At 36.2% G+C, this 15,849-nt stretch overlaps 2 protein-coding genes across 7 annotated transcripts in view; one reads left to right on the forward strand and one right to left on the reverse strand.

The window, feature by feature from the left end:
• Window positions 1–6,065, reverse strand: part of atp10a (ATPase phospholipid transporting 10A) — a 192,738-nt gene extending 186,673 nt beyond the window's left edge. Inside the window, exon 1 of the mRNA XM_061977588.2 lies at window positions 4,569–6,065. Within this exon, the coding sequence (XP_061833572.2) occupies window positions 4,569–4,954 (386 nt within the window). The 5' untranslated portion in view covers window positions 4,955–6,065. The remainder of the gene's footprint in view (window positions 1–4,568) is intronic.
• The window catches only part of LOC133617559 (deoxyribonuclease-1-like), a 241,866-nt gene continuing 229,761 nt past the window's right edge, over window positions 3,745–15,849 (forward strand). For 2 of the 6 annotated variants that reach the window (XM_061977589.2, XM_061977595.2), the window contains exon 1: window positions 3,756–3,932. The gene's annotated coding sequence lies outside the window, so the exon portion shown is untranslated. Of the gene's footprint in view, window positions 3,933–15,849 lie in introns of all 6 variants that reach the window. The other 4 variants (XR_009817030.2, XM_061977592.2, XM_061977590.2 and 1 more) reach the window with 3 other exon arrangements.

Consider the following 15,849-nt stretch of genomic DNA (forward strand, 5'->3'; position numbering starts at 1 on the left):
AAAGGACAATGTTTTATCAACTGATTGCAATAATGTAAATTTGTTTTAACTATTAAATGAACCAAAAATATGACTTACTTTATCTTTGTGAAAATATTGGACACAGTGTGTTGTCAAGCTTATGAGATGCGATGCAAGTGTAAGCCACTGTGACACTATTGTTCTTTTTTTTTTTTTATAAATGTCAATGAGGGATTTTTAATCACTGCTATGTTGAAATTGTAACCAATATTGATACTGTTGTTGACAGTGTTGGGTTAGTTACTGAAAACCAGTAACTAGTTACAGTTACTAGTTACTTTATATCAAAAGTAACTCAGTTACTAACTCAGTTACTTACACCAAAAAGTAATGCGTTACTGTGAAAAGTAACTATTTAGTTACTTCTTCTACTTTTTGTTTTTAAAGCTCCCATTAATGCCCTTTTAGCCTTCATTTCAGTACTGTTATTGCACTGGAGAATAATACAATCTGTTGATCAACTTGACATACATTTGCATCACTGAACTCTGCTAAGCAATGTGCTCTACATACAACACACAAAGACAAAGATATGTTTCAAAGGGCCAATTTATTTCAGGCCAGAACAAATTGACAAAACTATTTTAAATAGCTGCAACATAACATACATAAGTAACAAACAGCATAATAACACTAACACTAACACTAACACTAACACTAACACTAACACTAACCACGTTAAACCCAGACTCCAAACTAACAAAGGTCTTAACTCATTCTCTTTCTATGCCACTTCAATATGGAATCCACTCCCAACAGGTGTAAAATAAAGGGCATCTCTATCCTCCTTCAAACCCGCACTAAAAGAACACCTCCAGGCAACTACAACCCTAAACTAACACCCTCCCTTCCACATAATACCTCTTCGGATTGTAAATAATCAAATGTAGACACTTTTTCTTATACTTTCTGATCTCTCTCTCTGTGTCCACTACTTGCTGTACATATCCTACCAAGTCAGTCCTACACTGTTTCAATGTCCATTTCTCTGATGATGCAATTGTTGATGCTGATTGTTGATGACAGAAGTGTTGATACCCCCCTCCCCCCCACCCACCCCTCATCCTCCATATTCCACACCCCGGATTGTAAATAATTCAATGTATATACCCTGATGATTATCTTGTGTGATGACTGTATTATGATGTTAGTATATATTTGATAGTATATATCTGTATCATGAATCAGTGGACCCCGACTTAAACAAGTTGAAAAACTTATTGGGGTGTTACCATTTAGTGGTCAATCGTACGGAATATGTACTGTACTGTGCAATCTACTAATAAAAGTTTCAATCAACTAATAAAAGTTTCAATCAATCAATCAATCAACAACATAGCTGTAAAGCTGGCTTCACCTAAGGAAGGCACACGTGACATACACAGAGCCTAACCAGGCAGATTTGAATTGTTGTTTTGGGCAGTAGACGGGATCTTTGATCCAAGACACAACTTACATTTAACTAAAATGTTATTTTCTTTGTGCTCGACAAAAGAAAAGAAGTGAGAATATCTCATACTTGCCAACCCTCCCGAATTTCAGTGCCTCTCCCCGGGACAACCACTCTCCCAAATTTCTCCCGATTTTCAGCCGGACTTAAGGCACGCCCCCTCCAGGTCCGTGCGGACCTGAGTGAGGACAGCCCGTCGTCACGTCCGCTTGGCCAACCAAAAAGTAACCACAGAACACTATACCGTATAGGCGTATAGTGTTCTGTGGTTACTTTTTTGTTGGCCAACGATTTACGTTATATTGCGCACACTCCCCCCCGCCTCCCCTCCCCTTCCCTCCCCTCCCCGCACCCAGACACACACACACACACACACAGAGAGCGCAGAGGAAGAATCAGAAGCATGTCATTGCTTCGCTGCCATAAAACACGATCAGATCCTCAGTTTCTAGCCAATACTACATAAAAAATAACGTAAAATAACGCAGTAACGCATCATGTAGTAACGGTAACTGAGTTACTGAATATAAAAAATAACACGTTAAGATTACTAGTTACCGCCGAAACTAACGGCGTTACAGTAACGCGTTACTTAGTAACGCGTTAGTCCCAACACTGGTTGTTGATAATATTCATTTTTGTTTCACTACTTTTGGTTTGTTCTGTGTCGTTGTTTGTGTCTCCTCTCAATTGCTCTGTTTGTGTTGCTGGGTCGGGTTTGGTTTTGGAATTGGATTGCGTTGTTATGGTATTGCTGTGTATTGTTTTGTTGGATTGATTAATTAAAACAAATAAAAATAAAATTAAAATTAAAAATAAATAAATCAATTCTATTTTTTTTTAAATGAGAATCAATTCTGAATCGCACAACGTGAGAATCGCGATTCCAATTCCAATCGATTTTTTCTCACACCCCTATAACATATATACCAGGGGTCGGCAACCCGCGGCTCTAGAGCCGCATGCGGCTCTTTAGCGCCGCCCTGGTGGCTCTCTGGAGCTTTTTCAAAAATGTATGAAAAATGGAAAAAGATGAGGAGGAAAAAATATATTTTTTGTTTTAATATGGTTTCTGTAGGAGGACAAACATGACACAAACCTCCCTAATTGTTATAAAGCACACTGTTTGTATTAAACATGCTTCACTGATTCGAGTATTTGGCGAGCACCGTTTTTCCTTGAACTCACCGTAGTTTGTTTACATGTACAACTTTCTCCGACTTTCGGGGACGTGTTTTTTTGCCACTTCTTTTTCCGTCTCATTTTGTCCACCAAACTTTTAACGTTGTGCATGAATGCACAAAGGTGAGTTTCGTTGATGTTATTGACTTGTGTGGAGTGCTAATCAGACATATTTGGTCACTGCATGACTGCAAGCTAATCGATGCTAACATGCCATTTAGGCTAGCTACATGTACATATTGCATCATTATGCCTCATTTGTAGGTATATTTGAGGTCATTTAGTTTCCTTTAAGTCCTCTTAATTCAATTTATATCTCATGACACACTATCTGTATGTAATATGGCTTTTCATTTTTTGCGGCTCCAGACAGATTTGTTTTTGTATTTTTGGTCCAATATGGCTCTTTCAACATTTTGGGTTGCCGACCCCTGATATATACGTAATATAATCCAGAGAATAATTTCGCCACACCTCGTGTGTGTGTGTTTCACAATTTAGTTCTTTATTTCACGATTCAGGTGACTATTTCATTGTTCCTTTATTACCGTATTTTCCGCACTATAAGGCGCACCTAAAAACCACAAACTTTCTCAAAAGCTGACAGTGCGCCTTATAACCCGGTGCGCTTTATATATGGATAAATATTAAGATTCATTTTCATAAAGTTTAGGTCTCGCAACTACGGTAAACAGCCGCCATCTTTTTTCCCCGTAGAAGAAGCGCGCGGTGCATGCTGGGATATGTGACGTTTCATTTCCATTTGTGTGTTTATGTAAAGACCCCAAAATGGCTCCTATTAAGTGTGTTGTCTGTCTAATTATAAATAATGCAGACGAGGCGTGTTAACTGAGTTCTCAACGTTTACTCACAGCGTGCTCATAACCACATTCTAACTGCCAGCATACAACATCGCTTCTCAGGGCTACCGCGCATGCTCGTAACTATCGTTGCATGCTGGGTAGTGTAGTTGTTATATTTGCTAGCTCATAACAGCACATTGAGAGACACGCTTACGCGCTTAATTCAATACTCGCCGTCATTCCGGGTGGATTGACAAAAGACCTCCAGCCGCTAGATATTGGTGTCAACAGGGCATTCGAAGCTAGACTGCTAACTGCGTGGGAACAATGGAAGACAGAAGGCGAACACACCTTCACTAAGACGAGGAGGCAGCGCCAGACGACGCCAACATCTGCCAGTGGATCGTAAATTTGCCCAACTTTTCACTTCGGACACCGAAGACGAAGGATTTACGAATGAAGAATAACTTCAGAAAGTGAGCGCTATGTTTATTTTGTGTGTTGTGACATTAACGTTCGAGCAACATTATGTTGCTATTGCTCTGCACTATTTTGAATTTTACTATGTTTGTGATTGCACATTTGCGTACATTTTGGGAGTGAACAGAGTTGTTAGAACGCTGGTTTTTAATATATTATTAAAGTTTGACTGACCTATCTGACTGTTTTTTTGACATTCCCTTTAGCGCAGCGTAGGCGCGGCTTATAGTCCGGGGCGGCTTATTGGTGGACAAAGTTATGAAATATGTAATTCATTGAAGGTGCGGCTAATAATCCGGTGCGCCTTATAGTGCGGAAAATACTTATTTTTTTGTGATTTAATAATTATGACATTTTTTTTTTTTATATTTTAAAATGTAATTATATCACGATTTCAATAATTTCAATAATATTATTAATATTAATATCAACATTATTAATAATAATTTTAATAAATAATTCATGATTTAAGAATGATACAATGTTGTGTTTTTTTTCCACGCTTGAAAGGTTTTCACACGACACAGTCGCCAAGGTCTAGGGGCGCAGGGGTCCAAAGTAAACAAACCACGTCCAGAGGGTGGCAGTTAAAAAAGGGCGACTTTGTTACCGGGAGTTCAACACGTGCTCACCTGGCGTAGACCAGGCAGTCCATGTGGTTGATCTCCTGGTCCGATCGGTGCCTCCGGTAGTCCTCCCACAGGTCCTTGATGGCGGTGACGGACAGGATGAAGACCACCGGGGCCAGCGCCAGCTCGGGCTGGAAGGCGTTGACCAGCGGGACGAAGTTGAGCAGGGCGATGAAGACGAAGTAGACGTTGGCGAAGCGGTGGAACTGCTCGAAGAGGTTCTTGGGCAGGAAGGAGAGCAGAGTGTACTTGGTGGTCTTGATCTGGTTGTCGGCGTAGCCCGCCTGCGGCTTCTCTTCCCGCGTCACGTCGTTGGCGTGGACGGTCCTGCTTTTGTACTCTTTGCCCTTCTTCCTCCGCTTCACTTTGGAAGCCACCCCGCTCGCCATGGCGGAGCAACTTTTTCGCGCACTTTCGCCACAAGCCGGGCGGCTAAGTTATCATCTTCGCGACCGTTAGTCGCCTCCGTCAAACATCGCCTTTTTCATCAACGTCGTCGCGGAAAAACTTGTTTGGGCTTCTCGCTTTTTTTTTTTTTTTTTACCTCCCACTTGTGGAAGGATGCTGAGACGGCGGGATAGGCCCCGCCCCCGTTAGTGGATCTACAAGTAACATGGATGCCGCCGCCCGTCGAGCGGCCGCGCTTGTAGATCGGCGGAGGCCGGGCGGAAGGTCTCACTGCGCCGGAAATGTGAGCAGCGGGCCCCGCCTCGCCGAGCCCATCCTGGCGGCTCGTGACCCCCGAGTGCCACGCGGTTGTTACCGCTATCCCACTAGCCCGGCCGATACTGCACACTGTCGAGCGATACCAAGGCCAGCACTACCGATACATAGTTGAACATTTTCAATGGTTTTTGATTATACTTACTACACTTTTTATGATTATAGTAAAACAAAATACAGAACTTTAATACATTTTGATAACCACATTTATTTTAGGAGTTCAATTTAAAAAAAAAAAAACACACGATATTCTATACAGATTGAACTATTATTATATTTTGAAAATTTGTTGATTTAGCTTTAAGCTAATAAACAAAATATATAATCAGTATTTCATGACATTTTTTAAAAAAGTCGAATATTATAAACAACTGGTTCACACTACCGTTATTATTACCGCTATCCCGGCCGATACTGCACACTGTCGAGCAATACCAAGACCAGCTATGCCGATACTGATACCGATACATTTGATTTAAACATTTTCAATGGTTTTTGATTATACTTATTATAGTTATTTTTGATTATACTTTTCATGATTATAGCCAAAACAAAATACAGGACTTTAATAATTTTGATAACCACATTTATTTTAGAAGTTCAATTAAAAAAAATTCACGAGGATATTCCATACAGATTGAAATATTTCATTATTATATTTTGACATTTTGATGATTTAGCTTCAAGCTAACAAAAAAAATCAGCATTTTATGACATTTGTCAAAAAAATCGAATATTATAAACAACTGGTTCACATTATCATTATTATTACCATCCCGGCCGATACTGCACACTGTCGAGCGATACCAGGGCCAGCACTGCCGATACCGATACATAGTTGAACATTTTCAATGGTTTTGTGATTAAATTTTTGAATTATACTTATTATACTTATTTTTGATAATACTTTTTGTGATTATAGTAAAAACAAAATACAGGACTTTAACCAATAAACTTATTTGTGTATAAATTACATTTTGATAATCATATTTATTTTAGAAGTTCAATTTTTAAAAATTTGCCAGGATATTCTATACGAATTGAAATATTTCATAAATATATTTTGAAATTTTGATGATTTAGCTTTAAGCTAACAAAAAAAAATCTGTATTTTATGACATTTGTCAAAAAAGTTGAATATTATAAACAACTGGTTCACACTACCGTTATTATTACCGCTATCCCACTAGCCCGGCCGATACTGCACACCGTCGACCGATACCAAGGCCAGCACTACCGATACATAGTTGAACATTTTCAATGGTTTTTGATTATACTTACTACACTTTTTATGATTATAGTAAAACAAAATACAGAACTTTAATACATTTTGATAACCACATTTATTTTAGGAGTTCAATTTAAAAAAAAAAAACACACGATATTCTATACAGATTGAACTATTATTATATTTTGAAAATTTGTTGATTTAGCTTTAAGCTAATAAACAAAATATATAATCAGTATTTCATGACATTTAAAAAAAAAGTCGAATATTATAAACAACTGGTTCACACTACCGTTATTATTACCGCTATCCCGGCCGATACTGCACACTGTCGAGCGATACCAAGACCAGCTATGCCGATACTGATACCGATACATTTGATTTAAACATTTTCAATGGTTTTTGATTAGACTTATTATAGTTATTTTTGATTATACTTTTCATGATTATAGCCAAAACAAAATACAGGACTTTAATAATTTTGATAACCACATTTATTTTAGAAGTTCAATTAAAAAAAATTCACGAGGATATTCCATACAGATTGAAATATTTCATTATTATATTTTGACATTTTGATGATTTAGCTTCAAGCTAACAAAAAAAATCAGCATTTTATGACATTTGTCAAAAAAATCGAATATTATAAACAACTGGTTCACATTATCATTATTATTACCATCCCGGCCGATACTGCACACTGTCGAGCGATACCAAGGCCAGCACTGCCGATACCGATACATAGTTGAACATTTTCAATGGTTTTGTGATTAAATTTTTGAATTATACTTATTATACTTATTTTTGATAATACTTTTTGTGATTATAGTAAAAACAAAATACAGGACTTTAACCAATAAACTTATTTGTGTATAAATTACATTTTGATAATCATTTATTTTAGAAGTTCAATTTTAAAACATTTGCGAGGATATTCTATACGAATTGAAATATTTCATAAATATATTTTGAAATTTTGATGATTTAGCTTTAAGCTAACAAAAAAAAATCAGTATTTTATGACATTTGTCAAAAAAGTTGAATATTATAAACAACTGGTTCACACTACCGTTATTATTACCGCTATCCCACTAGCCCGGCCGATACTGCACACCGTCGAGCGATACCAAGGCCAGCACTACCGATACATAGTTGAACATTTTCAATGGTTTTTGATTATACTTACTACACTTTTTATGATTATAGTAAAACAAAATACAGAACTTTAATACATTTTGATAACCACATTTATTTTAGGAGTTCAATTTAAAAAAAAAAACACACGATATTCTATACAGATTGAACTATTATTATATTTTGAAAATTTGTTGATTTAGCTTTAAGCTAATAAACAAAATATATAATCAGTATTTCATGACATTTTTTAAAAAAGTCGAATATTATAAACAACTGGTTCACACTACGTTATTATTACCGCTATCCCGGCCGATACTGCACACTGTCGAGCGATACCAAGACCAGCTATGCCGATACTGATACCGATACATTTGATTTAAACATTTTCAATGGTTTTTGATTATACTTATTATAGTTATTTTTGATTATACTTTTCATGATTATAGCCAAAACAAAATACAGGACTTTAATAACCACATTTATTTTAGAAGTTCAATTAAAAAAAATTCACGAGGATATTCCATACAGATTGAAATATTTCATTATTATATTTTGACATTTTGATGATTTAGCTTCAAGCTAACAAAAAAAATCAGCATTTTATGACATTTGTCAAAAAAATCGAATATTATAAACAACTGGTTCACATTATCATTATTATTACCATCCCGGCCGATACTGCACACTGTCGAGCGATACCAAGGCCAGCACTGCCGATACCGATACATAGTTGAACATTTTCAATGGTTTTGTGATTAAATTTTTGAATTATACTTATTATACTTATTTTTGATAATACTTTTTGTGATTATAGTAAAAACAAAATACAGGACTTTAACCAATAAACTTATTTGTGTATAAATTACATTTTGATAATCATATTTATTTTAGAAGTTCAATTTTTAAAAATTTGCGAGGATATTCTATACGAATTGAAATATTTCATAAATATATTTTGAAATTTTGATGATTTAGCTTTAAGCTAACAAAAAAAAAATCAGTATTTTATGACATTTGTCAAAAAAGTTGAATATTATAAACAACTGGTTCACACTACCGTTATTATTACCGCTATCCCACAAGCCCGGTCGATACTGCACACCGTCGAGCGATACCAAGGCCAGCACTGCCGATAACGATACATAGTTGAACATTTTCAATTGTTTTTGATTAGACTTATTATACTTATTTGATTATACTTTTTATGATAATAGTCAAAACAAAATACAGGACTTTAATACATTTTGAAAACCACATTTATTTTAGGGGTTCAATTAAAAAAAAAAAAATAACGAGGATATTCTACACAGATTGAAATATTTCATGAATATATTTATAAATGTTGATGATTTAGCTTTAAGCTAATACAAAAATATATAATCAGTGTTTTATGACATTTGTCAAAAAAGTCGAATATTATAAACAACTGGTTCACACTACCGTTATTATTACCGCTATCCCGGCCGATACTGCACATTGTCGAGCGATACCAAGGCCAGCACTGCCGATACTGATACCGATACATTTGATTTAAACATTTTCAATGGTTTTTGATGAGACTTATTATAGTTATTTTTTATTATACTTTTCATGATTATAGCCAAAACAAAATACAGGACTTTAATAATTTTGATAACCACATTTATTTTAGAAGTTCAATTAAAACAAATTCACGAAGATATTCCATACAGATTGAAATATTTCATTATTATATTTTGAAATTTTGATGACATACATACATGATATACCGATACATTTGATTTTGAACATTTTCAATGGTTTCGTGATTATATTTTTGGATTATACTTATTATACTTATTGTTGATTATACTTTTTATGATTATAGTCAAAACAAAATACAGGACTTTAACCAATAAACTTGTTTGTGTATGAATTACATTTTGATAACCACATTAATTTTAGGAGTTCAATTTTTTTTTTAATTGCCAGGATATTCTATACAGATTGAAATATTTCATTATTATATTTTGAAATTTTGATGATTTAGCTTTAAGCTAACAAAAAAAAAATTGTATTTTATGACATTTGTCAAAAAAATCGAATATTATAAACAACTGGTTCACACTACCGTTATTATTACCACTAGCCCGGCCGATACTGCACACTGTCGAGCGATACCAAGGCCAGCACTGCCGATACTTATACCGATACATTTTATTTGAACATTTTCAATGGTTTTTGATTTAACTTATTTTTGATTATACTTTTTATGATAATAGTAAAAACTAAATACAGGAGTTTAATAATAAACTTGTGTGTGTATAAATTACATTTTGATAACCACTTTTATTTTAGGAGTTCAATTTTTTTAAAATCACGAGGATAATTTATATAGATTGAACTATTTCATTATTATATTTTGAAAATTTGATGATTTAGCTTTAAGCTAATAAAAAAAATATAATCAGTATTTTATGACATTTGTCAAAAAAGTCGAATATTATAAACAACTGGTTCACACTACCGTTATTATTACCGCTATCCCGGCCGATACTGCACACTGTCGAGCGATACCAAGGCCAGCACTGCCGATACTGATACCGATATATTTGATTTGAACATTTTCAATGGTTTGGTGATTATATTTTTGGATTATACTTATTGTTGATTTTACTTTTTATGAATAAAGTAAAAACAAAATACAGGACTTTAACCAATAAACTTGTTTGTGTATACAATACATTTTGATAATCACATTTATTTTAGGAGTTACATTTTTTTTTTTAATCGCGAGGATATTCCATACAGATTGAAATATTTCATGAATATATTTTGAAATTTTGATGATTTAGCTCAAAAAAGTCGAATATTATAAACAACTGGTTCACACTTGAACCAGAACAAAAAAAATATCAAATCAGTATTTTATGACATTTTGTCAAAAAAGTAGAATATTACAAACGGGTTCACACTTTAACCAGAAAATGACCTGAAACGCAACTTTTTGCCTTCATTGAACTCCTAAAATATACAAACCCCGTTTCCATATGAGTTGGGAAATTGTGTTATATGTAAATATAAACGGAATACAATGATTTGAAAATACTTTTCAACCCATATTCAGTTGAATATGCTACAAAGACAACATATTTGATGTTCAAACTGATAAACATTTTTTTTTTTTTGCAAATAATCATTAACTTTAGAATTTGATGCCAGCAACACATGACAAAGAAGTTGGGAAAGGTGGTAATAAATACTGATAAAGTTGAGGAATGCTCATCAAACACTTATTTGGAACATCCCACAGGTGAACCGGCAAATTGGGAACAGGTGGGTGCCATGATTGGGTATAAAAGTAGATTCCATGAAATGCTCAGTCATTCACAAACAAGGATGGGGCGAGGGTCACCACTTTGTCAACAAATGCATGAGCAAATTGTTGAACAGTTTAAGAAAAACCTTTCTCAACCAGCTATTGCAAGGAATTTAGGGATTTCACCATCTACGGTCCGTAATATCATCAAAGGGTTCAGAGAATCTGGAGAAATCACTGCACGTAAGCAGCTAATAAGCCCGTGACCTTCCATCCCTCAGGCTGTACTGCATCAACAAGCAACATCAGTGTGTAAAGGATATCACCACATGGGCTCAGGAACACTTCAGAAACCCACTGTCAGTAACTACAGTTGGTCGCTACATCTGTAAGTGCAAGTTAAAACTCTCCTATGCAAGGCGAAAACCGTTTATCAACAACACCCAGAAACGCCGTCGGCTTCGCTGGGCTTGATATAGGCGCAAAAGCCAGCATCTGTGATGGTATGGGGGTGTGTTAGTGCCCATGACATGTGTAACTTACACATCTGTGAAGGCGCCATTAATGCTGAACGGTACATACAGGTTTTGGAGCAACATATGTTGCCATCCAAGCAACGTTACCATGGACGCCCCTGTTTATTTCAGCAAGACAATGCCAAGCCACGTGTTACATCAACGTGGCTTCATAGTAAAAGAGTGCGGGTACAAGGCTGGCCTGCCTGTAGTCCAGACCTGTCTCCCATTGAAAATGTGTGGCGCATTATGAAGCCTAAAATAGCACAACGGAGACCCCCGGACTGTTGAACAACTTAAGCTGTACATCAAGCAAGAATGGGAAAGAATTCCACCTGAGAAGCTTAAAAAATGTGTCTCCTTAGTTCCCAATCGTTTACTGAGTGTTGTTAAAAGGAAAGGCCATGTAACACAGTAGTGAACATGCCCTTTCCCAACTACTTTGGCACGGGTTGCAGCCATGAAATTCTAAGTTAATGATTATTTGCAAAAAAAAATAAAGTTTATGAGTTTGAACATCAAATATGTTGTCTTTGTAGTGCATTCAATTGAATATGGGTTGAAAAGGATTTGCAAATCATTGTATTCCGTTTATATTTACATCTAACACAATTTCCCAACTCATATGGAAACGGGGTTTGTATATTCGAGAAAAAAAAGATGAAAGTATAATAAACATTATTTCAATGAGTCATTAAATGATCGATTACAGGAACATTTTTAGGTAGAAATGGCGACGAAACGCATCGTTTCAGCCTTTTATCCTCACGCAAACGGCGCTGTGGGCGGTCTGAATGTAGTACCTGAGGTTGATGACCACACCGCCCCCTCACGGTGACGTGACAATAATAAAAACAAGAAGGCACGCAACAGCTGACGACCACGATGATGAACGACAAAGGTGCGATTGTGATGCCGTTATGACTGTGAGCGCTATGGCGACATTACCCCATCATCATATAGCAACTAAGGACAGACACGTAAAAATAATAATACATCGTATTATTTTAAAGGGGAATTGGATTTGTTTTTTAAATTTGTCTATCATTCACAATCCTTTTGTGGGACAAAAACACGTTTTTTCATGCATTGTAAATAGTAAAAAAACACTAGCAAAAGTCAGCTAAAAATGGAGCCAATAGGAGTCGCTTTATTCCGCCTATTAGCGCTCTACAAAAACATCTACCTAGCAAATAATAATTCAGCTGGCAAGCGACAAGTGGCAGCTTATATGACTCTGAGGCGTATGCGTACAAAATTAACTAAAAAAAATAAAATGTGCATGCTAACTTTAGCATGCTAATGTTAGCATGTTAATAGTTCACGAGCGTCACATACCGAGTGAATTTGAAGTGTACGGCTGAAAAATTGGCTCGAGAAGTTAGCCCGTGTCAAGTGCCAAGTTATATACTCTAAAGGTGTACGGCTGAAAAACTGTCTCGCAAGGTTAGCATGCTAGCATGCTAGCAGAATTCCCAGTTTTCCCCCGTTCATTTTGACTATTGAAAATGAACGACCATTTTTCGAGCTTGCACAATTCCCACATTTCTCAACCGATTCGAACCGTTACACAGTCCACACCCTCACTCACCTTGGACAATCAAACTACCTAGAGTTACAGAATTTCCCTCTTCCTGGAAAGTTTTCACATTTAAAAAAAAATCCCGGTTTTCCCTAAATTCCTACTCCACTCACCCTGGACTTTCAAGCAAGCATTTACCCCACCTTTCAAAAATTCACTGATTACCCAGAATTACCAGGAATTTCCCCCCATTGAAAAAAAAATGGGCACTATACAAACCTCTCCATATCCCACATTTCTCAACCGATTCAAACCGTTCCACCATCCACACCCCCACTCACCTTGGACAATCAAACTACCAAAAATTCCTGAATTTCCCTCTTCCTGGAAAGTTTTCACAGTCCAAATTTTTTGACCGTTTTTAACCATTTAACATTAAAAACATTCCTCTTAGTTAGGACAACAAAAGTGATATTTTTTTGGTTTTTGTTCAAATTCCCGTTTTTTTCCCCCAAAATTCCAGGAATTCCGAGATACCCATTCAATGTCAAACTGTTACTACGTCAACATTTTTCAATCATTTTGAAAAATTCCTTCATAAACCCATTCGTATTATCTACGACAATTGTGCTCGTATCAATATTTTAAAAAATTCCCGGTTTTCCCTAAATTCTCACTCCACTCACCCTGGACATTCAAGCCAACATCCCCCCCCCCCTCCGAAAATTCCCTGATTACCCAGAATTACCAGGAATTTCCCCCCCATTGAAAAAAAATGGGCCCTATACAAACCTCTCTATACCCCACATTGCTCAACGGATTCAAACCATTCCACCATCCACACCCCCACTCACCTTGGACAATCAAACTACCAAAAATTCCAGAATTTCCCTCTTCCTGGAAAGTTTACACAGTCCAAAGTTTTTGACCATTCAACATTCAAAATATTCCTCTTAGTTAGACAACAAAAGTGATCTTTTTTTAGTTTTTGTTCAAATTCCCGTTTTTTTCCGAAATTCCAGGAATTCCGAGATACCCATTCAAAGTCAAACTGTTACTATGTCAACATTTTTCAATCATTTTGAAAAATTCTTTCATAAACCCATTCGTATTATCTACGACAATTGTGCTCGTATCAATATTTAAAAAAATCCCGGTTTTCCCTAAATTCCCATTCCATTTACCCTGGACATTCAAGTCAGCATACCCCCTCCCCCCCTCCAAAAATTCCTTGATTACCCAGAATTACAAGGAATCCCCCCCCCACCCCCATTGAAAAAAAAATGGGCCCTATACAAATCTCTCCATATCCCACATTTCTCAACCGATTCAAACCGTTCCACCATCCACACCCCCATTCCCGTTGGACAATAAAACAACCAAAAATTCCAGAATTTCCCTCTTCCTGGAAAATTTTCACAGTCCAAATTTTTTCGACCGTTTTTGACCATTCAACATTCAAAATATTCCTCTTAGTTAGACAACAAAAGTGATCTTTTTTTAGTTTTTGTTCAAATTCCCGTTTTTTTCGAAATTCCAGGAAATCAGAGATACCCATTCAATGTCAAACTGTTTTTACGTCAACATTTTTCAATCATTTTGAAAAATTCCTTCATAAACCAATTCGTATTATCTACGACAATTGTGCTTGTATCAATATTTTAAAAAATTCCCGGTTTTCCCTAAATTCTCACTTTATTCACCCTGGACATTCAAGCCAGCATCCCCCCCCTCCGAAAATTCCCTGATTACCCAGAATTACCAGGAATTTCCCCCCCATTGAAAAAAAATGGGCCCTATACAAACCTCTCTATACCCCACATTTCTCAACGGATTCGAACCGTTCCACCGTCCACACCCCCACTTACCTTGGACAATCAAACTACCAAAAATTCCAGAATTTCCCTCTTCCTGGAAAGTTTTCACAGTCCAAATTTTCCGACCGTTTTTGACCATTCAACATTCAAAACATTCCTCTTAATTAGGACAACAAAAGTGCTCTTTTTTTAGTTTTTGTTCAAATTCCCGTTTTTTTTGGGGAAATTCCAGGAATTCCGAGATACCCATTCAATGTCAAATTGTTACTACGTCAACATTTTCAATCATTTTGAAAAATTCCTTCATAAACCAATTTGTATTATCTACGACAATTGTGCTTGTATCAATATTTAAATAAATTCCCGGTTTTCCCTAAATTCCCACTCCACTCACCCTGGAAATTCAAGCCAGCATTTCCCCCTCCCTTCCGAAAATTCCCTGATTACCCAGAATTAGCAGGAATTTCCCCCCATCGAAAAAAAAAAAGGGCACTATACAAACCTCTCCATATCGCACATTTCTCAACCGATTCAAACCGTTCCACCATCCACACCCCCACTCACCTTGGACAATCAAACTACCAAAAATTCCTGAATTTCCCTCTCCCTGGAAAGTTTTCACAGTCCAAATTTTTCGACCGTTTTTGACCATTCAACATTCAAAACATTCCTCTTAGTTAGGACAACAAAAGTGATCTTTTTTTAGTTTTTGTTCAAATTCCCATTCTTTTTCAGAAATTCCAGGAATTCTGAGATATCCATTCAATGTCAAACTGTTACTACGTCAACATTTTCAATCATTTTGAAAAATTCCTTCATAAACCCATTCGTATTATCTACGACAATTGTGCTCTTATCAATATTTTTAAAAATTCCCGGTTTTCCCTAAATTCCCACTCCACTCACCCTGGACTTTCAAGCCAGCATTTACCCCACCCTTCAAAAATTCACTGATTACCCAGAATTACCAGGAATTTCCCCCCATTGAAAAAAAAAAAGGGCACTATACAAACCTCTCCATATCCCACATTTCTCAACCGATTCAAACCTTTCCACCATCCACAC

Source organism: Nerophis lumbriciformis, linkage group LG18 (assembly GCF_033978685.3).
Source record: "Nerophis lumbriciformis linkage group LG18, RoL_Nlum_v2.1, whole genome shotgun sequence".
NCBI classification, from domain to species: domain Eukaryota; kingdom Metazoa; phylum Chordata; class Actinopteri; order Syngnathiformes; family Syngnathidae; genus Nerophis; species Nerophis lumbriciformis.